Genomic DNA, 24,320 nt, shown 5'->3' with positions numbered 1-24,320 from the left:
TATGTTACCCTGAATATATGTTTACTAGGGGAAACTAGGTAAACAGTACACGGGAACCCTTAGCATTATTTTTTCAACTTTAAATCTAAAATTATTTCAAAGTAATAAATAGGGGGGGGGGAGTGGGAAGGAGGAAGGACCAAAAGGAGGGAGGTGAAGAACACTAAAGGGTCATTAAAAACCTGTCCTTGTTGGCTTCTTGGACTACCCTCTACTAGATGTCCTTAAGTGAAATGTAGATAAATTATTAAGTACTAAGGACAAATTATCAGGGACTCTATTTGTGGTGCTACAACATGGTTCAGTCAGTTCTATATTCATAAGGTACTTACACATAATTATTGGGAGAGAACATTTAACCAGTACCAATACCCAACAAGTATCCCACTATACAGATGAATCTCAAACATAACACTAGGCTCTAACATAGTATGGAAGTACACTAATTACATAGCGTATGGGAGTTAGGACAGGGAGAAGGTGACTAGAAGCGGGTATGAAGAGGCCATGAAAGAGGGTTATACATATCCTATGTCCTGATCTTGGTGCTGGTTACACACGTGTTTTCAGTTTAAACTGCACATTTATGAATGGTGTACTTTTTTGATACAAGTTGCAATTCATTAAAAAGATTTTTAAGTATTCCTATTACTGAGCATTCAAAAATTAGATTACCCAAATTGTGAAACATGTTCTATTATATGGGATAACAAGTATTGGTTAAAAATAGACCCAAGTTTCTTGGAGGATGAACAGAATAAAACAAATTATTTTATAAAGTACCCATGCTATTGATATAGAAACATTTAGTGCTAACTCACTTCTAGATTCAAAAATGAAATCTCATAATGTACAATGAAAAGAATGAAAATTTTTTCTAACACAAATACTTGGGTTAAGGACATACTTTTTTTTGGCCAGTAATTTAAAAACCAGATGTAATTAGATATAAGTGAATAATCTAAATATTTTAACAAAACCCATCAAATATTTACTAAAATACTTTCTATAAACTTAAGACATTCATTTTAATAACCCAGTTCTTCTACTCTCCAATAATTTCTCTTTAAATAGTGGTGCTACCATAAAAAAGAACAAGCAGACTCAAGGGGATGGTGTACCTAACAATTGCTACTCTTGCTACATTTATGCAATTTCCTCATGAACATGAAAACATTGCAAGTGCTTATCAATGAGAGTAAATTCTTACAAGCTACCTAATTTCTTCCTTTAAAGTTTCTTCTCCCTAGTTCTCCTTCAGCCTTACTGACCTTTTTGAAAGCTGTTTGCTTTTATATTTGAGAGCTGTTTGCTTTTATAGATTCCCAATGAGAGCCTGATCCTCAGTGACTAGCAGGATAGGTTCTAAATTAATTCTGTAGATTTAAGAGAGCTAATAATTAAATTTGCAAAGTTTAAAAAAAGTCACATTTTACAGTTACTGCTCTGAAACACTAACACACGAGAACATTGCTAAAAAATTGACTTTACGATGAGATATATCTCCTAGAAAGCTAATCATGTAGCTACATTATTCACTATAATAAGTAGGCATTCCTAACAAGAGGTCGATTATTTTTGAGCTATCTGTGTTGACTGTCCTAATACTTGAAGATAGTTTTACTGATTGATTCCCTGAGGATTCTGCAAGTAGGGAAGTCAGAAACTATGATGGCATATACAGAAAGATGGAAAAGGCAGTTTAAGAAGAGCTTCAATATTAGTACAATTTAGGAAACCCCTGGATATCCCAGGAGAGAATAACTAAATACAGGAAGAGGCAGCTGAGTTGTTGAAAAGCTTTTCAACTTGCTAATTTAAATAGGAAAGGAAATGAAGGACCATTAGGGAATTTTAAATCAATATGAGAAAAATATATCACTCATATTTTGGTTAAAAAGAGACTCAGCCAAACTCAAGGAATCCTTGAGATGGGGGTTGGTGGGGGGGGCAGTAATCAAAAGTATACCAGTCTTTCAAGTTAGGACAAAAGTGGACATCTTCTGATATCTAGGGCATGTTTAATGAAAACTGTCATAAAGGCTGCCCCTACTGAAAAGCATTCCAAGATCTCATAAACTAAAGCCTGAAATAAGTAGATTATGTAGTAGATAAAGTAAGGGACTTTCAGTCCCCTAAACTTCTGAATGGATCTAGCAACCACAGTTTTTCTCAACTGAGTACTTAATAAACTAGTTGAAAAATCAAAAGGAAGCCATTAGTCAATTCCCATTAGGTTGGGCTTGTCACCTTGGTATAAATGGGCCAATTTATAGTGAAAAATGGCTGATCTAAAGATCTAGAATATAAGTGCTGATTATATTTTGGCATTAACATAGACAAGTAGCCATTAGCTTCTTTGGCTTTGAAGAAGAGAAAATATTTTAACTCATGAAAAACTACAGATAAAGCAACTTGCCTCATTTCTGACACCTTAAAATTTCTGGTATGTATAAAACAAAAATAAATAAAGGAGTATTTAGCTGTAACAACAAATGAGCAGTCAACTTCTTTGTTGTTTTGCAATGAAACAAAGGAAGCCTTTTAATATTAGAACAGAATTATACAAAATAAAGCTCAAATCTTTTTATGCTGTTTTGAGAAAATAATGTATGTATTCACGCTGCTATGGCAGCTTGTCAAAATTAGATATTTGAAATACAGTTGAAAACTTATTACAACATTTCAAAATAGAGTGCTAATTTTCCCTTTTTCTTCAGATGAAGTATAGATGTATCCTAAAGTATTCATACTCTGACTACACCGGGTAAGCTATTTGAATAATTAAACCTTCGGGCTTGTTTCATGCTATAATTTACATTTACATATTAATCTGTACTGCTATAGCAGAAATACCTAAAAACTGATTTTATAAACTTGGTGCTACAAATTTTAAACATAAAGTTCAAAAAGTGACTGTTTAAAAACACCTTTGGTGAAGTGTTTTTGTGTTAAGGGATACACCATCTAAAGGTACTTTGTTAGAGAATACCTTTAGAGTATAACACACACAAGCAAATCAAGCCTAAGGATTAAAAGAAAGTTTTACTGTTTTTAGGCAATATAGATCATGTCTTAATATGATATGTACATGCACTTAGCAATACTTTTTCTAATGAGATGGAGCAGATTGTTATCCAAAACTATACCAAAAGACACAAATGCATTGCCAGGCAGAGTTAAAAGAATCTAACAAGCTTTGTGTGAATTTTAAAAACACTGCTTGTGCTCAACTTTTGTTAATTAAACATAGAATGATGTCGTGCTAACAAATATTTAGCAAAAATAATTGAACAGAGCATACACTCACTTAAAATATATGCTAAGCAGAAAGATAAACCAAAGTATCTTTTCTCAAAAATCAACTCTGAAACTATTTTGTATTTTTTAATGTTGAAAGTAAAATATGTACATTTCTGTGAGAAAGCAAACAGTTTAAGGGCTTAGCAAATCAGTAATGTATATCTAATGAACTCCATAGAACCAACTTGGATATTTGAACATCTCATCAAACATTAAACAATGACTACTCTGATACCTTGGTCTTGTCTTTCCTCCAATTTTAAAATTTGAAATAATATTTTGTTTTACGTTATCATGGCTTTTACATAGAAATCATATAGAATAACAAAAAATTAAGATTACTACAGAAATATGCTTTTGTATTAAAATAAGTGGTTATTTAATATAAGATTCACACACAGAACATATAAATCCTTCAAAAAAATAAATATAAAGTGCACAAAATTCAGTTGAAAAAAAAAAACACATGTTTATAAAATATATATACTGTCCTTTTGGTTTATTTTGCTGCTTTGTCCCATGCTAGATACCATGTGATTTTCCCTCTTAAAACAGCAAAGATCAGTTTTATGCAAAGCAATTCATGCATACATTTTTGCATGTATGCATTCCATATGTAAGTATTCATACCTATCCCAGAGGCTCTTTGATTCCTGAAACGTGTTCAAATGGAACGCTTGGTAGAAAGCAGTTGAAGGATTCCTGTGAGATCCGAGAATCAAATGGAAATGAGGTTGAGAATATACAGTAAAATCACTACTTTAAAAAAAAAAAAAAGAAGGAAAATTTTAGATTTCTAATACAGTGCAACTGCTTTATTGAAAATAAAAAGAAAAAAGCATATAAAGTTGTTAAAACACTTTGAAAGAAATTAAAACAAGACAAAAATCCAATAGACTCCAACAATAATTCAGGATCAATTTTCTAAAAAGGGTAATAGATAAAACTTTAAATGTTAGTTAGCATCCAGTTGTGACATTGTGTTTACATTTGAATGTGACTGACTAGTCTACAGCCCATCATTTGCCTTTTAAATATAATATCTACTAGTCTAGCAGTTTATCAAAGCTATTCTTAAGTGTTCATGTAAAATGTTAAGTCATACCTTTCTCAGAATATGCTGAAGTGGGAAGTATTTGAGAATGAACAAGAGTCCTTTCCTGGGTTGGACTTGACACATTTCTACCTTCAGAATTCACATATTTACATGTGGTTTTTCTCTGGGCTAGTGCAAAAACTTTGGTTGCAATGGCAGCTTTCTAGCTTGCATTAATACAACACCCCTTTAAAAGGTAAAAGCTTATTTACAAAAACTATCATTCACTTTTACCATTCTGGCTAACAGCACAGAATCCTAACCGATGGCTCACCTGGGCAAGTCGCAGTATGTATGATTCTCCTTGTTTCAGTACTAGTTTCTTAGGGAACAAAACCTTTGACAAACCAGCTTCTTAATAGTTCGCCCTCCTCTTCAGCATGGTTCTGGTCTCCCTAACCACCAACTTGTACTTTAGGGGAGCTAACAAATATCTGTCACATCATATTTATAATTCTTGATCCATGCTGCAGCAGAATAGCAGCATCTAACAATGTAAATGTTTATTGCACAAGAGACCCCATTCTAAGTGCTTTATGTTTATTAGCTCAACTTTTGCAACAACTCTACCTAAAAAGTCTAAGATTTATATATTCCTATCTCACAGATCAGAAAATTGGATCCAACAGAAGTAATCTGCCTGATGCCATAGACCTAGAAACGTAATCTGGTTCCAGAGTTTACGTTCTTAAATCACTAAGTTAAACATGTAGCAGCACTAAATTTTGACTTCTTTAAATATCTGTTAACAGCCTCTCAGGATGATTGAAGAATTGAGACAATACCTAAATCTCTTGGAATACAGTCAATGCTCAACAGCTATCATTTTATATACAAAATGACACAAATGTAATTCTGAGGCCCTAATAATGTGCATTTAGAAAGTCTGCAGAATTATGGGTACAGTTAGAAAACTATTTCTAAGGTCTACTGCAAGAGTACTCAAGTATCAGTGATCATCAAGACAAATGCACAACAGAACTCTGATTTCAAAACTCAGATGAAGGCTAATTAAGTTGTGTAATGTAACTGTACTTAGAAGTCAGTCTGCCAAATCAAATGAAAACCAGCTGAACTAACTGGAAACTCAACTGGGTTTTTTTTTCCCCCCTTTTTTAAACCAGGCCTGCGTAGGACCATATGGGAACTAGTTTGATGTCCTCCCAGGTCTGTTTAGAGACCCCAAGTTTAGACAGAATGACTCAAAGAGTTAGGTAGTAAATACTTCCCTTCAAAGTAAACTTAGAAGTTATTCTCCAAGTCTGGAATTAAAAATTCATAAACAAGAACTTTAAAAATGCTCAACTATGAGGATGACATTTAAAAAAAAAACACTTCAGATTTTGGCCAATTCATCTACCAAATAAATTGGTTCTAATAAAGTCATATGACTTAAATTACGGAATTCTAGCATTTCTTAGCATAACAGTAAAATTTCTCTTTGTAAGTTAAATGTAAAGTGGAAAAAAGAACATATCTACAGTGTGAAAAGAACCTACAAAATGAAATACAATCAATGAACTTATCTCTAAAATGTCAAGAATATTGCAAAAGCTGAAAATTAACACTTATTCTATATATACTCAAAATGAAGAAGGCATTTGGAGTTATACAGTCTATATATCATGGAAAAATGAAGTTAAATGACAAGAGTGCTTGCCTAACATGCACAATTCTAGCAGGCACTGGTGAAAAGAAAAAAAGAAAACAAAAGTTTTTTTGGTTGTTGTTCCTTGAATACTACCTTCAAGTAAAATGTTACCCATAAACTGAGTGTCCCCCTTCCTATTTTTAAAGCAAGTAGCAACACTTTAGCTCAAAATATTAACAGGCGTAGATAAAAGATTTCAAATCTCTGAGACCTAGCTTATCAAGAAATCTAAGAGAAAAAGAGAGAGAAAAAGAGCCATTTGTCAATACTAACAGGCCTGATCATCAGACTTCTGTTTTAAAATGGCATAAAAATTGAGAGGATTTGGGCTGGGGTTGTAGCTCAGTGGTAAAGCACTTGACCAGCATGCGTGAGGCACTGGGTTGGATCTCCGGCACCACATAATAATAAATAAATAAATAAACAAACAAATAAAATAAAGGTAATATGTCAAAAAAAATGAGGGATTAAGAGTCCAAGGAAAACTGTTAATAGAATCATTTCATAGTTATAGTCTATTAAACCCCAAAATATCAAAAGGTAACTGAAATGTAAAAATTTATTTAAAAAATATTGAACTTTTATATAGTTTGGCCACAAATTGTCTTCTGTCCAAGAAATAAAATTTGAAACCAGTTTCCTAACCATTCTAAATACAGAACCAACAAACAATTCTTAGGACGACTGCGGTGTTTCAACTACCTAAATGAAAATATTGATTTCCTAGTTGGAGCCATTTTCAAAATCGTTGAACAAAATATATTCCTCCTTGACTTTATATACTAAATGGTCTATCACGACTATTCAAAGTACATGAAAATAGGGCATCAGAAAATGACACAAAACAAAACACTTTAGTAAGACACTATCTTTGTCAGATAACTATGTCAGGGAGGGAAAAAAATACACATATATCCACACTGTAGAACAAAGCTACAAAAGTTGATGAGGCTTCGAAGGATATGTGAGTCCTGAACTCAGTGAACACTTTCTTTTAATGTCAAAATTCAACTTCAGAGACTCTTTGAATAGAAACCAGGGAAATACAATAAACAGATGATAAACAAGGGCCACTTCGATATTACTATCTAGGGATTATAAATGGTTAAAAATATTCTTTAGATAAAGGGTTACAACACAACACATCAGTGGCTACAGTAACTTTCCCTTCCTCCCAGTATCTCATCCTCTGCCAAGTAATAAAAGCAAAAACTTCCAACTCTGGAAACACACAAGAGCACTAGTGTGGAGGTTGAAGACCTAAGCAAGAGACTATGCTTTATCACTTAACAGCTATGTTTCAAACTTCCAGAGCCTCGACTTTCCTAATCTGTTAAGGGAAAGGAGGGGGGCGGGAGTAAGAAAGCACTTCTTTACAGGTTACTACAAAAATCAAATAAGATTATGCATACAGAGAGCCAGACACTATTAAGCTTGGTTTGTGTTTAATATAGGGCTATGGTTTCCAAATTATGTTGTATAAAAAACAACTTCTGGTAGAGTATCTTAACATATACCAAATGTTTCATCTCCATCAAGGTAATACCCAGGCAAACAATAGTTAAGTTTAGAACTAGGTGTATCAAAGTATGTAACACATTCCACTGAGTATTTTAATTTGGGGGACTCAGTGCATCTCCATGTACTCCCAAAACACAATTCTGTTGCAAGATTTTAATTTAAAATACAATGATCACTGAAAGGAGTGTTGAAATGGCTACAAAATAAGTATTACTTGAACAATAAAAGCTTCAAGAAACACATTTAATAGCAACCAAAATCTTATAAAAATTTAAATTTATCAAGATTTTAAGTCTTTCATTCTGGTTCCGGTCAAGTTAATCAAATCATTTTTCAAAATGACAAATTCTTACTCTTCCATGTCATTGCACAAGCTGCCCTTTCCCTTAGTTTGGAAAAGCATCCCTTTCGCTTATCAGTAACCTAATCTAAATGACCCTTTAAGATTTCAAGAGTGGGTCTCAGAAGCATGCACATATAATGATTTGACTCTGAGAACACAAACTAGATGTCAGAAGAACAGAGGTGGCAGAGAGCTTTCAATTTTTCCTTTTGAATATTTTGAACTATATAAATATATACTTATACAAAGAATAACTTATAAACAGAAGTTAGTCTAATACCTCGTAATTGTTAAATGACTTGATGTTTTAAACTGTCCCCATTAGCACCTTATATTTAGTGTCTACAATGTGTATATCAACGTATATATATGATAATCACTTTCATATAGCCTGAGATCTTGGAAAACAGGAGTCTTATTTTTGTATCTCAGTGCTTACTATTCAGAAAATACAATGAAAGATGAATGATTGACATATTGTTACTTTGATGTTTACTTGGACATTCAATCTGCTGAATGAATATTTGCAAATCTCATTTACCATCACACAATGGTCCTGTGACCAAAAAAAAAAAAAAGGTTTAAAACAAGAGAAAGGTTTAAACTAGCAGCTCTCTCATGAAGCTTATCTTGTTAACTCAATAGAACTAGAAGGAATCTTAAAATCTGAGCCCTTAAGTCTAGCTTTACCAATGAGGAAAATTGAGAGAAGTTAAAGAACTTGACCAAAGAAACCAGCAAAGTTGTGGCAGAGCCAAGTTTAGAACACAATTTGCTGCCAGATGTAGTGGCAAATGTCTGGAATCTCAGCAACTCAGGAGGCTGAGGCAGGAGGATCACAAGTTCAAGGTTAGCCTCAGCAACTTAGCAAGACCTTGTCTCAAAATAAAAAGTGAAAAGGACTTAGGATATGGCTCTGTGGTCAAGTGCCCCTGGGTTCAATCCCAGTTCCAAAAGGTGTGTGTGTGTGGGGGGGGAGAATGAGAACACCACACTTTGTTATACTTCTTACTCATGACCTTACTGGCCTAAAACAACTCCCTTTCTCTGACTACATCCATAACATATAATTACACTTGCAGAATCAAAATTGAAGACTACTGATACAAAGGTGTCAAGAGGTGATTTGGACAGATAGTACTTTGGATGCAAAAAATATTCATATTTCTGTGATGAACACTTGCCATACATATTACCTTATATTATTGATTATTAACATATCATTGCAACCATTATTTAATACTTTAAACCCTCCAAGATGGGTATTATCCTGTTTTATTCAGGGCAACAAGAGACAGGGCAAAGCAACTACTTTAAAGTCAAATACCTCAAATATGCAGCACAGTGGATTTCAGTCCAGCTACATCTGATTCCACTGTCTGACTGTAATGGTCACTCTTACATGGTATGTTAAAACATAATTAAATTGATTTTGTTTGATCAAGAGCCCCATTCCCTTTTCTGTCTTTGTTGTTTTCAAAAGGTAAGTCATATATAAGATCTAGCTTGGTAAAACTGAATTCTATTTTAGTAAATATTGAGTTTTAAATTTGCTTTGGAAATCCTTTATTCACAGATTAAACAATTTACTTGTAAATAATGAAGCTGGATAGTCTGAAACATTAAAATAACATTTGCAAACACTAGTATTACTAAAATGACTGACACATTTATCACAAAATTTATCTTCGACAAAGCAATATTCACTAGCTAAATTCTAGTAAAAGCTATGGGATAGGAAATTTTAAGTGATTTTAACTTATTTGTCTTGCCTACTCTAATTGTGTGTTCTGGGCCACCACTAACAGAATTACTCTCAATTACCTGTAAAATTTTCATTAACCATCCTATTATACACAAACAACTAGAAGAATGAGATCTCTTTTTAAATTTTTTAAAACAATTATTAGTATAAGTACAAAGAAATAAAGATAAAATACTTAAGACTAATTTGAGGTTTTAAATTTTGAGAGGTTCAGAGCAGCATTTGTGAAATTGAATTTACCTGACTGAAAAGTAAAAATTATGCCAACATTTTTTTAGATACAGCGGCCAACTAATATACCTTAAATATTACCAGAAAAGTTCAAAGTGCGCATATTGAAGTATATTTATTAGTGTCATGGAATGATGCAAACTGGATTCTGTTCTAAAATCTTTACGTGACAAACCAAATTTCGGCCCTGAACAATGCCAGATAAAGAATATAGCAAATACTGAGACTATTTTAAGAATTGCTGTGGGAAAGACATCAAATCAATGATTCAGGTATGCACATTTGTGGATGCAGTAATTAGCATTATGCCATCAAAAATAGTAACCTCAAATCACAAGCCACTGGTTGAGTATAAGGAAAAACTACAAACTGAAAGGATTTACTTCAATTTAGGAATTTTGCTGCAAATCCCCTATAAATATTGTCATTTCCTAAGATTTCTTACTGGAAAATCTGCTTTCCCCATTCATAAGGAATTACTTGGGGAACATCATTCAGGCAACATTTAATCAGAAAAAAATTAAATCGCTATTCTTTACTATTAACAAGTGTTCCTATTCCTTCTAAGATCATGTCACATGTTATTCTGCCATATTTTCTTCCATCTTGGTTATCTGTTATCACTTATTTTTCCTGGCCTCCAACTCCTTATCATTTTAGGAAAGTTAAAATTATTTTACACTCTCCTAACAACCATTCCTGTCAGGAAAGAAATTATTTTGATTTATCATTTGGTGGGGCTGCTGCTCATTACTAGAAGATCTGAGAGATGACTGCTTCCACTCTTCTCTTCTTCTGTGCAGAGAAAGATAACTCCATTTGAAATTACCAAGTACCAGACCCATAAATCCAGTATCATGTTATTTCCAAGTTAGTGCTATCAGAATCTAGAAGAATAAATATCAGGGAGTACATACATACCCCTACCACCAGTCCTATATAAAATGACTTATTCCCACACTGATATGCCCGTATGTTTTCTAAAAACATTAACCAATATTTGGCCTATATTAATTAATGCACAAAAATTTTTAAACAATATATGTCACTGACTATAAAAGTCACACTGCTACTGATATAGAAATTTCAGGTACTCTAGGATATCATCCAGCCTTTCTGGAAATCTATAATTTTCTTTACGTCAAGCCATGTTTATGACTAAAATATATATTAGTAATTAGGCACTTCTGATGAATACACCAATATTATTTTATACTAAACAATGTCACATATGCATATAATTACATATGCACAGAATTTTACACTTGGATTACTCTTTGGTAAAAATGCCCTCTCAAAGGCTTATGTAGAAATAAGATGGCATCTAATATGTGATTTACACATCAACTGAAAAGTTGGATGAGAAAAATTCCTCTAAAATTCAATATATAAAGAAATGTAAAGCCCAGTGTGGTGGGCACAAGCCTATAATCCCAACTAACCTGGAGGCTGAAGCGGGAGAATCTAAAGTTTAAGGCCAGCCTGGACAATTTAGAGAGACTGTCTCAAAATAAACAATCAGAAGTGCTGGGAACATACACGTGTTTAGCAGTGGAGTGCTTGCCTAGCATGTGCAAGGCCCTGGGTTAAGACCCAGTCTGCAAAAAGAGAGAAATGAAAGCTTCCAACAAACACAGATTCAAGTAAGGAGTATCCATGTTTTTGACTTGAGTGCATTGAGATTTTCATGTAACACAACTCTGAAAAGTACCTCTAAGTTTTACAGTAAAGAAAGTTCTGCCTCTTGGTATACATTTATATAATCCTCTCAACTTCAAAATGAAAGAAAGAAAATTCCATTAAAAGTACATATACACATTTATATAAATGAACAAAATTTGTATTTATAGTACATACCAGGGCACACCATTTAGCATTCATAATTTATACTCTGTCAATCAGTAGTCATTAGCAAACTACAAAAATAAAAACCATTAACCAAATACACACACACACACACACACACACACCACTAAGGGATCCTTACAATTAGGTTTTTAACAGTCTTGAACTGCAGTTGACAGTTCACAATTGTAGCCATTCACGGGAGTTCCTGGAATATGGCCTATAGAGATCACACTGGTCAGTTATCTATGGAAAGCAATCTCCTACTGTGTTCCTTTTAGGGCCAGTAATATTTTACACTTTTCCCCCATTTAGAGGAGTCTGTTCAATGTATAGGTAGTAGTTTAATACAAATTCTGTACCATTCACTGTAAAAGTGATACACAATTCTTTATAAAGTATATTTCCAGCCATTGTATATCCACCAGTTTACATAAAATCAATTTGAAGAGTCTCAACAACTAATCATGAGCCTTTTTAACTAAAATGTCTAAAAAAGATATCATGGTAATTAATAACATAGTCAGCAAGGAATGAAATTTGAGAACTTTTGCAATACAATCATCAGCCCTTTCAAAGGTATAACATTTAAGATACATTAATATAAGGCCTGGTCCTGCAATATAAATGACCTTGAAATTGAACTTATGGAGTCTCATATTAGGTAATGGAACCAAAAATCACAAAATAAGAGTTTTCGGCCTAAAACCCACACTAATTTTTGTTTCTCCTCCTTTTCTCAAAAAAGAAAAAGGAAAAAAAAAAGATTACATTATTGCATTTATTAAAATCCTAAATTTTTTAAATTTACAAATATTTCCTTGGGATCTAAAGGATTTGTCAACTAGTCACAAAGTTTGTCTTAATTACTCAGGACCTCTCATTCCGATTAATTTCACTTTGAATGACTGCAAATAAAACTGTGTAGAATTTAATAAGGCAATCCAAAACCAATGTACTAAAATTGAGATTTTTTAGTAAAACTGTAGTATCCCTAAAAACAGTCATCTTCTAATTTAATTTATGCCTGGAAAACTCTATGATTTCAAGCTTAAAACGTTAAAATACCCTGTCTTTTACAAAGGCTTTTGGTTTAAAAAAAAAAAAAAAATTACTATTTCTACTTAATGGATTCAATCCTTCACCAGGTGTGTTGGTCCTGTGATAAAACGTCAAATGTGTAAGATTACATCTTGGAAACTAGCATGTTAAATTAAAAACAAATGAAAGTTTGTAATAAAAATTAGAATCGCACATTTGATAAGCAACACAAATTTTAAAAGACTGGGGAGAGGGAGGGAAGTCTCATGTTTAAAACAGGACTACACACGTATCAAAACCCTTGCACTAGATTAACTGCTGCAAACTGCTAAGAATGTATGATAGTATCTGTAGTTCAAACATGGAGCCTGTGAATAATTCTTCAGATGATCAACTTTTAACACAGTTAAGGACAAACAAATGCACCTCTGAGGTCATACCCTATAGAATATATTTCAGAATTTCAGAGATCTGTCAACAGATCTCTCTGCTTCAGTCCATAAAATCTCACTAAAGTTCTGAGTAGTATAATTACATATTTACAAACTAAGAAAGGTGTGATGTATTTTTCATTCATAGATATACTTGTGCATGGAAAGGAGGGGTGGTTGGTAAACCAGTCATTTCTTGAAGAGATATGGGGCAGTGCACAGAAACAGAGGTAATTAAAAGGTTATTTACCAATTTATCAGGAAAAAAAATTGGTGTCTTGCAACTAGAAGAGGTAAGATGCCTGTCAATTATTATCAAAGGCAGTAAAAAAAAAAATGGACTCAATTTGATTTTGGGTTTGCCCCTATATGTGGAAATGGAAGCATCTATAAAAGGAGAGAGATTTTTCTAAGTGGCTTGTGGAATCAGTTTCTTTACTTGGTAGTCTCACCCATGTAAAATTTCTCAAAGACTAGCTAGCTGAGCTCACTTATGGGCATGTGGAGTTCTCAAGTGGAAGAAAGACTCCCCACAAGCAAGTCACCTATAAAAGAAGATGAACTTTGAATTACAAAAAGTAGTGAAGATAAAAGAATTTCAGTGAGCATTTTTCAAACCAACAGAAGTATATAACAAAAATACAAGGCTAAATAGAAATGGGAAGTTAAGAAAAGAATGCGAAGAAACTAAGAAACATAGGTAGAAAAAATTTTTAACATTTTACTGTATCTTTCTACATAAACCCACAAAAATAGTTTTGTTTAAAATTAATCTGGCTCAAAAAACTCTGTAAATAAATATGTAACTGTAAAATGACTGAACTCACTCTGCAATTTTTAAATGTAATTTAAAATGTTGTAACAAGTATTTTAAAATCTGTATTTGTAGCATGTCAAACTTCCCTGCAATGTTTCTCCAAAACCACTAAAAACCCTCATTAAACTATAACTAAACATCAACTCTTGTGGAATGATGTAGCAACACACAATTTTCACTTAGACCATTAAAAAAGCATCCCTTACATAGAGGGAGCCAATTATTGACATTTACACTATAAAATTACTCCTAATTTCAAGAACTACATGTTCTTTAACTATGTTAAAAGAATTTTAAGGCCTTTCCTTTTCTATATTAAAAGGACTGATGGAAGATAAGAACATCTTTCCAATATATTTTTTGTTTAATAAAACAAAAAAATAATATCTTAGAAAAGTTACTGGGAAGTCTCACAACCCTCTTCTATTTAAAGGTTGAACTAAGTATGATCTTTGAAGCTGAATTTGACACTTCACTCTCTCTTCAGCCTTTCCACATACACTGGAGACCATTCCTTACCTGGATTGTTTTGTTGTTGTTGTTTTGCTAGAGGGGCAGTCTGGTTTCCCAGAATGGAAAACTTAATTCATGTTTCAGCACCAAAATTCACACTGGTAAAACTGCCATAGTGCTCAAGTGTGATTAATATCTAACAAAAGGACAATCCTTTGGGAGCATACTAGCTACCACCTCTAAATTATTAAGGTTACACTGAAATCCATATTTGAATAAAGTGTTGCATCCCTACCCATTTAAGCACTTTTTAAGAAACCGTGACAAGCTCAGTTCTCTCATTACAGGCTTTTAACAATTTAAGTCAATTTTACTAAACTAAATCTTATATTTAAAAATAAAGAGGCCTCAATTGAAAAAAGAAAATTTCCCAAAGCTGCAGCCTATGCTATGATGTTTGGCCAAGCATTCCTATCCAATATTTAAAATAAGAGTTCCATACCTGTCTTCATCACCATCAACAGGAATAGCTATGCTGAACACAGAGGTGGCGAGGTTGTTCATAGGTGTTAACTGGAGGGGGTTGGCCAGGGCATCTGCAACAGGAGGCTTCACAACAGGCTTATTTTCAGCAATGAGAGAAAGTGGTGGTTGAGGTAGGGGTTCTGATTTTCTTCTAGTATCGTCAACCTGCCCGACTAAAGGCTGGGTCTGAGTCTGAAATTGGCTTAGGTCAGACTGTGGTAGACTTGTTGGTGCGCTGTGAGTGCCTTGGGCTAAGGGCAGCCCAACATGCTGGAGGAGGCTGCTGCTCTTACTGACTGGCGTATGGCTGCTCAGCTGCTGCGACTGGGCCAGAGGCGCGGGTACATTTGGCATAGTAACAGAAGTGGTAGACACACTAGGCACGCTTGGAGCGGGCAACGCTGCAGGCACGTTTGGAACTCCGGGCACCACGGTGTGAGGGCCACCAGGCACGGCTGACAGCTGACCACTGCCACCGATCTGCGGCGGAGGCACCGACGGCGGCTGCCCGGGCCCCGCAGGACCCATGCCCTGCTGCACCACGCCTCCCACAGCAGCCGGGGGCACACCAGCTGGCTGACAAGGCGCGGCCTGCCCGCCCTGCGCAGGTCCCGGCCCCGGAGCCACAGCTTCACTGGGCTGAGGAGACGCAGTTACTAGCTGCGCGGCCGCCGAGGCGGCGTTCTGGCCCGCGCCCAGGGGAAAGCTGGCCGTGGCGGAAGGGGTCGCTCCGGCGCTAGTAGACGAGGGCTGCGCGGGGCTCGGCGGCTGCAGGCCGGACACGTGCTGCTGCAAGTACTCACTCTGGCCGGAGGGCTGGGCCGGCAGCAAGTGCCCAGGCGGCATCTGAGGCTGGGGGTACGAGAAGTGCTGCGGATGCTGCGCGGTAGAAGCGCCGCCGGCCGGGCCAGGCTGCGGAGGCAGGGGCACAGCCGGCTGCGCCAGGGCTACATTCGTTGGCGGCAGGACCTGTCCCCCGGGCCCCGGAGGGGCGCCGCCCGGACCAGCCCCCTGGAGCTGGCTCGGTGGTGCGGCTGCCATCATGGGCTGCGGCCCGGCAGAGGCTCCAGCGAACGGCGGCAGCGGAGCCGAGCTTGGAGCCACAGCCCCACCTACGGGCGGCGGCGGCTGCGGCTGCCCAACGCTGAAACTCTGCGGCGCGGCCGGAGCGGGCTGGCTCATCTTCTCCGACGGGGGTGGCTGTGACACAGCAGTCGAGGAGCTGTCAGTTCCCGAGTCGGGCCCGTGCGCCCCCTGCATGGAGGCCACCACCACCACCACCGACCCTCCGGTGGCGCCCAGGCCGCTGTCCCGCTCAGCAGTCTGGTCGAAGGTATTGCTATGCCGAATGCAGTCCCCGGAGCGGGTCAGGACGCTGCTGTCCGAGTCCCGCTCGTAGTACTCCATGCACGTCCATCGGCCGCGGCGGAAGGGTTCCCCGCTGCCGTGGTCCAGCTTGATCACACGGAAACGAGAACTACAAGTGGTGGGGGGCTGCGCTGGAGGGGCCGTCCCTGGTCCGCTGGACGAGCCCGCCACTGGGGGGCCGCCAGGTGCCCCCGAGGTGGGGGCCGAGGTGGCGGCCGCCGCCAGGGAACTGGCGAGTGCCCCGGCCACGCTCCGGGCTGAAACGGCTCCTCCTCCGTTGGCGGGCGCAGCCGCCGCGGCCGCCAGCTGCCCGTCCAGGAGGAGGTTCGGGGAGACAGTCCCAGGAGTCTCCGTGTCCCCAACATTGTTGAGCGTCTCTTCAGAGGAGCTGCGCTCGCAAACCTCCTCAGGGCCGTAATCCGTGGCTCGGGAAACGTCGAATATCTCGGAGGAAACATCCTCGGTGCGTGACTCGTCCGGGTCGTCCAGGCTCTCGGTGTCCTCTGTGATGCTGGTGGCCACCTGGGCAGTGGTGACACTGGTGATTTGGAAGCAGCTCTTCTTCTTGGCCGGCATCTTGGACATGTTGAAGAAGGCTGGTGAGCAGCGAGGACCGCGGCTCCTCGGGGATCCCACTGGAAACCGCGGAGGGCAGCGCAGGGCCCGCAGACAAAGTCCAGTTCGCGCTGGTGCGAGGCCCGCCGCCCTACGAGTCACGGGCCGCTGTGGCCGCCGGGCGAGGCATCCTCCTCTCGCTTCCTCCTCGCCTCCTGCGGCGGCTCCGCCTTCCTTTCAGTCCCGCGGCCGCGGCGCCGCAATTCAATCCCAGCGACGGCGAGCGCGGCGGCAGGGGCGGGCCGGCGGCTTCCTCCGGGCGCGGGCCGCCGCGGTCAGTCCAGCTCGGCACTCGGCAGTCAGCAGTCAGCGCGGCCGCAGGCCCGGCGGGGGCGGAGTGGGAGGTGCGGGCGGCGGCGGCGCGAGGGGCGGCGCTGCCCCGCTCGGGCTGCTCCGGCGGCGGCTCGAAGGAGGGTCGGCGGGCGAGTGCGAAGCCGCGGGCTGCTGGGCGGCGCGGAGCCGCGGCCCGCCCTCCCGGCTCAGCCGGAGCGCGGCCCCAGAGACATGTCGCTGTCTCCGGCGGAAGCCCGCTCCGGGGGAGGAAGGGAGACCGGCGCGGTCCTCCCCTGACGGGGGAGCCACCCGCGGGCGGCGGCGGCGGCGCGGCCTCCCCTCGCGGCTCCCGGGAGAGAGAGGGGCGGCGGCGGACGGCGGGCCGGCGGGCGGAGGCGCTCGGGCTGCGTGAGGGAGCGGCGGCGCCTCCCGGCTCCTCCTCAGCGCGCCCGCCTCGGAAACGCGGAGAAACTGAAATTCAAACTGCTGAAGCGGCGGCTGCAGCTCCCTCCCCTCGGCCAAGATGGGGCTGAAATGGCCGCGCCAGGGATGCTGGGAGGAGCAGCCGCAGGCCCGCTGCCGCCGCCGCCGCCAACTAAAATGCCGCCGCTGCCGCAGCCGCCGCCAGCGCCGCAGCCGCCGCCGTTCCGTGACGCACCGGCGTCGTGACGTCACCGTCCCGCCCCCTCCGGTTTCCTGCGGAGCTGCGCGTGAAGGCCGCGGGGGAGGGAAGTGGGCGGGGCCAGGGGTTAGAAAAGGGGAGCGGTTTCTTTATTTAAAAAATTTTTAAATTTAAAATGTGCGCCGCAGGTTCCTTGAGAGTTGAGGAGCAGGAGGCAGCTGCCATTCCCAGCCTCGAGGAGCGCCCCGCGCGTCGTCGGCTGCCCCACTCCGTGGGTGGCGAGGCTGAGGCCAGAGTCCGGGTGTGCCCCGTCAGTCTCCGCGAAAGGGTCCTGAGAAGTGAGTGCCAGAGGCACCGGCCGTCGCCCGACGGCAGCCCGCCAGACCGAGCCCAAGCGGGCCCCTCGGGCTGAAAAGCCTGCCGCCTGCTGCCCGGGCGACGTGGATTCCCGGACGGGGAGTTCCCGGATCCGCTGGGTTCCAGGGGGAAGAGTCCACTTCAACTCCTGAGGCTGTTTTCACTTTCAGCACGAAGTCAGCTGTGGATTTCGTGGGCGCAGAACCTGCAGTGCTCAGAGTCGCAGGTCTGCCTTTTGTTTACTCTCAATTCCTAGCTGGAGCCGGGACGTCGTGGGGTCCGGATTGGGCCACGAATGACCCTGCTGGTCAGACAGCACTATTCCTTGTCCTGGCAGAGAGCAGCTATGAAAGTACTGTGATTCGATTATCTCATAGCTACTTTCAGCAAAAGAAGGTGGTAAGGCTGTCCTTTTAAACAATGGTGGCTCTTGAACTTTGACATACCAAAGCAGTCCTCCTTTAGGTAGGATGCAAGAAAGCTTGATGGAAATCAAGAGTTCATCTTTATTGTAGCTTCAGAAATCACATCAAGACTTACATAAATCAGTACATCAACCGTTCTAATCAGTTCTTTGAAAAATAATAATCTTTGAAAAATAAAAAGACTTTTTATCCCAAAACATGTTTTGAGAATTAAATTTGTACGGAATTTGTAAAGGTCTTTACTTGTATTTATAGAGATAGTTTGTTTGTTTTTTTTAACTCAGTATGTCCTTCAAACCCAACTGACAGAGGTCAGGATGTGAAATAAGACCTCATAATAACATCCCTGTTTCTTAAGGGGGTAGGAGAGTAAAGAGACAAAGTGTAACATTATGCTGCTATTGTGGCAGAGATAGCTAATGAAATGTTTCATTTCCAAATCTGCAATTTTACTTATTGTTAGAGATAATTTTTCATCAATAAATTAGATGAACTGGTTAAATCCCATATGAAATTATAAAAAAGTTAATTTAATTTTGAATTGATTTACCAGATTGTTAAAAGTGATTTTTAATGGGTGGTGTTGACTGGGAGGTTTTTGGAAAAGTAAATATCATATGCCTGTTTGTTCCATTACATTATGTTATTAAACTTCTTGATTATTTGCCATGATACTCTTAAAGCACGCATTTAAAGGGGGAAAAAAAGTAATCTGTAAGACCATGTCTCCTTAAAGAATATCTAAAGGATTTATTATGAAATGAAAGTAAAGATAAAGCTAATTTAAGAAAGATCAAGAAGTAAGCTACATTCTGGTACAGAAAGGTTAAAAGACATTTTAGGATTATAAAATTTAAATGTTTCACATAGATACTTAAGGATTTGTGTGCGTGTGTGTGTGTGTGTGTGTGTGTGTAAACTAATAGTTCTCTTTGAACATAGTGTTTTCCAGAAGTTTAAAGATCCTACCTTCTTTTGTATCTTGTTCTTTAAAAATATAGAACTCAGGAGGCTGAGAGAGGAGGATCACTTAAACTCAGGACTTTTTGAGGCCAGGCTGGGCAACACACTGAGATCTTATCTCTTAACTAACAAAACCAACCAACCAACCAAAAACCAACCAACCAAAAACCAACCAACCAATCAAAAAACAAAACAAAACCCTGGTTTAAAAAAAAATGTAGAGAATTTACACTGATCCGTTAGGAAGAATTGATAAGAATTCTGATTGTTGCAATAAGTTTGAAATCATGTACAGAGGACTAAAAGTGGTACTGCTATATCCAAATTACAAAAGGACATCCAGTTCATAGTTGGTCCACAACAAACTAAAAAACTTCAATAACTAATCAGAATGACAGAATGTGGGATGGTCACACAAGTACCTTGTTGGTTGTATATAGACAGTTGTTAGTACAATGGGACCTGACTCACTGGAATTGGAGAGGTGCCTGGAGACCCCAGCGCCAAGGCTGGGGTCTTAATGCAGCTACCCTGACTTCACACCTGCACCCACAAACCCTAGGTGAGGCTGAGGAAATCCTTGACTATGGCTTCCAGAGCTCCAGCTTGATCATTTGTCCTACATCTGGTACTTCCCTCAAAGATTTCAAATTGCAGCAGATTATGGGAAGTACATTTAGGAAGAACAATGTGGGGGGAAACCCACTAAAAAAACCAAGGACTATTTTCACTGATGAAAAAACACTACTTCAGCAAGATCTTCTCATCATTCATGAACATCATACCCTTACACTACTAGGTTATTATCTAACCATATCAGTACCAGATGGTGAATTATAGTCCCAAGATCCTGAAATCTGAGTTACAGATAGAGATACAGAAAACCTGATTGCCCCCATGATACCTATTATATTTAAAATAACAATGATATATTAATCTAAACACTCTTGAGCCAGCGAAAAGAAACTAATACTATTTTGGTAGAAATTAAGGAACTGGCTAGGCTAAGAGAAGTCAACCTTTAGCACTTAACGCTGTCAGTCACACAGTGACATTTACTGTTCATTCTCTGCATATATTAGGAACTGGGCGGCCTATATCTTGGCCATCAAGTTTTTCTGGGGTTTAGAAATAGTTTACGTTTTCATCACCAAATTGTTGGAATAATACAAAGTGAAGGAGTCATTTTCAGGTTCTGAAAAGGATTGCTAGAAGTAAATCTCAGTTGTCTAAATAAGTAGTACTTGATCTGTTTCTGTGATTTTCCTGGTGTTCCATTTCTGGAACAATATCATATTAAGAAACCCTTGCAGTGAGACCATCGTGTGATATTATCCAAAAATGAAAAAAGGGGGGGGGGGCAGTGAAAGAGAAGGCAGGCTGAAGAAACCCCAGGACTTTATGAGGAAAGTGCAATCTGATGGAGGTGTGCAAAGTCTTACTTGAGAATGAGGTGTTTAAGATTTTCACATTTAAGAAAATTTCTGTTAGACTCACTTAGAGTTTGATGGACTATGAAATGATGATGTCCTTTTTTCTTTTCTTCTTCTTTTTTTAAATAATGAAGATTTCCTTGAGTCCCATGACTTTTGAAGTTCAGGCAGAATGTACCACTTGGGTGGAAGAAAAGGGTGCATTTTGAAATAATAATAAATACAATGTCCTTTTACAGCCTGTTTTATTTCATCATGAAATTTGGTGTACAATCTTAGAAAACTAAAATCTTAGTCCTCCACAGGACTTTAGCGTCTATCCTAAATGCTTCCCTGTAAGGCAACATGAGTAGAAATCTGTTAATGACTCCGGTACTTCCTCTTTTTCATATAAGGTATGATATCTCTGGGGATAAAATTAAAGAAATCTACATGGCCTAATTGGAGAGATCAGAAGTAAGCAAATTTTGGCTTTGCTCTAAATCTGTTTCATGATTGCTGATGAGTCTTTTAGCCCCTCAGTGTCCCCATTCCTAAAGAGAAATAGTATTGTATTGAAGAGGCATTCCAGTACAAAGCTTCCAAAACAGTGTGGGCGGGGGGCGGGGGGGGGGGGGAATAAGCCACATGGCAGCACTTTGTTATCTTTGGAAGAAAAGATAACAACTCTAAGGGATGCCGATGGAAATACCATTTTCAACACCATTTGTTAAATTAAAAAAGAAAGCCGTCACTAGCTATTTGTGATTGTATGAAGAAGTTGTTCTGTCATAGATGAGCTAGCTGTTAGCAGATCTGCAATGGCATATCCTGTGATACAGCAAAGCGTCACTGTTTATTCTTTTTTGTATATCAATTTGCTGTATTCACAGGTGTGATTATGTATTGCTTACAATGATGGTATGCCTGTAATTTTAAGTTGTAACTTCAGCACTCATGGAAGAACATTGAAAGACATAGCTAATTTCTAGACTTCTGGGTTATGAGTCCTTCTGTATGTTATTATTATCAGCTTACACTGATTTTTTTTTAAAAAAACATGTTTGAATGTAGAAACTTGTATGAGTTGAATTTAGATGTGAAGGAGGGTCCAGATGTTTCTGACTGATAATCTGAAGGTCACTCTAACCTGGCTGATTAGGTACCAAGTATTGAAAGGCAAAGATAGACTTGACTACCCTGTATTTCCAGTTACATTTTAATTCCAAAATAACTAGCTCTTTAGTCACTGAAAACAAAACACTTTTAGCCTCTAACTTTAGAATACTTGAAATCCTTCTTTGAAAGCATTCATACTCATTAAAAGCTCAACTCCTGATCCATGTTTGCATAAGGATTTGGGTATTACTTAAAATAGCCATATAACGAGCTACTTCTTAGCAAATTAATACTCACCTCCCCATCCTTAACCTGGGATATTTAGAAGAGAAGGAAGCCACTAGGCTGAAGACACTGGAGGGAAATACAAAATCAAGATGAAAAGTTAACCTTAAATTCTAATCTGGGCCATCAAATTTCTAGTGAGTAATAGTAATAGTATTATTTTGATACCCACTTTGTGACAGCTTCCCATTTTTAAACTAAGTTGGCTAGATATAAATATATTTTCATCTCTAATGTTTAAAATTTTTATCTTTTGCCCCATTTTTTTTCTGGATTTGGATACTAATCTTTCTTCTTGGCATATTGCAATGGTTCTAACCTCCAATGAAGAAAAATAAACCCCTCTGATAAAAATACATATTTTCAAGAAAGATAAATTATGTGGAGATGATTCATTCATATTATTCAAGTATTCACCAATGAACTTCCTTAACCACTGTGATCAAAATAATTTTGCCTATCAATATTTCATTTGAAATATTTTATTTTGGTGTAAAAAAGACCTCATGATAGCACCAAACTTATGTCTTGAACAACCAGCACCAAATGTAAAACATAATACTAGTTATGCTTATTCAGTCATTGATCATACATGTAGAAGCCTACTATGTGCTGGACTTGGTGAGAACAGTTGTGAACAGTTCTGAACTAGACAAGAAAAGTTCTTGTTCTGATAGGTCTAGTATTTTAGGAGGGGAAACCAATGCCAAGGACATAAAGAAATGTAGTAGTTTCAAATATTCATAAGTATTAAGAAGAAACAGAACCGCTACATGAGGGAACTGCCCCTTGGTTGAGTGTCTACAGGTAGGCTTGGGAAGGGCTCTTTGATCCAAGGACAGGCTCATCCATAGCCGGGGAGGGGCTTTTTAGAAAGGGAGACTGGCAAGGACATTGCCTCCTGGTAGAAGCCATCATAACGGGCAGGGACTGGGAGAGGCAGGAAGGGGCAAAACGATGTGAACCTTGTTAGTGGAAAGAAGGAGCATGTTCTCTATTTTAAACGTAATAGGAAGCCACAGAGGTGGATAAGCAGAGGATTAAGTGATCTGACTTGAATTTAAAAGGAATCCTTTGTCGTCTTCTAATACATACTATGTTTTATATTATGTTTGTCAAATATCTTTAAAAATATATTAAATATATTTATAGGGCCATAATATTTGTGTCATACCAAAATGGTAGGAATATTCAATAATCTAAGTGACATTTTGAATCAAAATATTCAATAACTCTGTAGCAAAACTAAGTACCTGTAGGAGAGATATCTTTTTCTCTATGAAATCCCCAACTCTAAGTTAAAAGCAGCAATTTTGATTACTTGAGATGAAATTAAAATGTCCTGCTTTTTCTTCCCCCAGTACTAGGGATTGAACCTAGGGGTGCTGTACTACTGAGCTATATCCCTATCCATTTTTATTTTTGAGAGAGGGTCTCCCTAAATTGTCCAGTTTGAACTTGAACTTGCCAACCTCCTACCTCAGCTTCCTAAATAGCTAGGATTACAGTGCCACCCACACCTGGCTGAAATGCCTTACTTTATTTATTTTTGTTTTTTTAGTGGTGCTGGGATTAGAACCCAGGGCTTGTGCATGCGAGGCAAGCACTCTTCCAACTGAGCAATATCCCCAGCCCCAAAATGCCTTACTATATAAAAAAGTGAATAATAAGTCATTTCATATAAATGTAATTATTAGATAAGTGTGATAGAACCGCCTGATGAGAACTTCCAACAAGTAGAACTAATTTGGGGGAGGCTGGGATTAAGTACCATTTTTTTTCAATGAGATAAAAATACACATAGACAGGTCCAGGGACACTTTTTTTTATTATTTTTTATTTTTAGAGAGAGAGACAGA

General features: G+C 39.0%; 1 protein-coding gene across 4 annotated transcripts in view; it reads right to left on the bottom strand.

The window, feature by feature from the left end:
* Nucleotides 1-17,367, bottom strand: part of Tsc22d2 (TSC22 domain family member 2) — a 97,406-nt gene extending 80,039 nt beyond the window's left edge. For 2 of the 4 annotated variants that reach the window (XM_076867195.2, XM_076867194.2), the window contains exon 1: nucleotides 15,000-17,367. In XM_076867195.2, coding sequence (XP_076723310.2) covers nucleotides 15,000-16,975 — 1,976 coding nt within the window. In that variant the 5' untranslated portion in view covers nucleotides 16,976-17,367. Of the gene's footprint in view, nucleotides 1-3,933; nucleotides 4,006-14,999 lie in introns of all 4 variants that reach the window. The other 2 variants (XM_076867192.2, XM_076867193.2) reach the window with 2 other exon arrangements.
* Nucleotides 17,368-24,320: the final 6,953 nt, after the last annotated feature.

The sequence above is a fragment of the Callospermophilus lateralis genome, chromosome 10 (genome assembly GCF_048772815.1).
Source record: "Callospermophilus lateralis isolate mCalLat2 chromosome 10, mCalLat2.hap1, whole genome shotgun sequence".
NCBI lineage: Eukaryota > Metazoa > Chordata > Mammalia > Rodentia > Sciuridae > Callospermophilus > Callospermophilus lateralis.
This window is presented reverse-complemented; position numbering and strand designations above follow the sequence as displayed.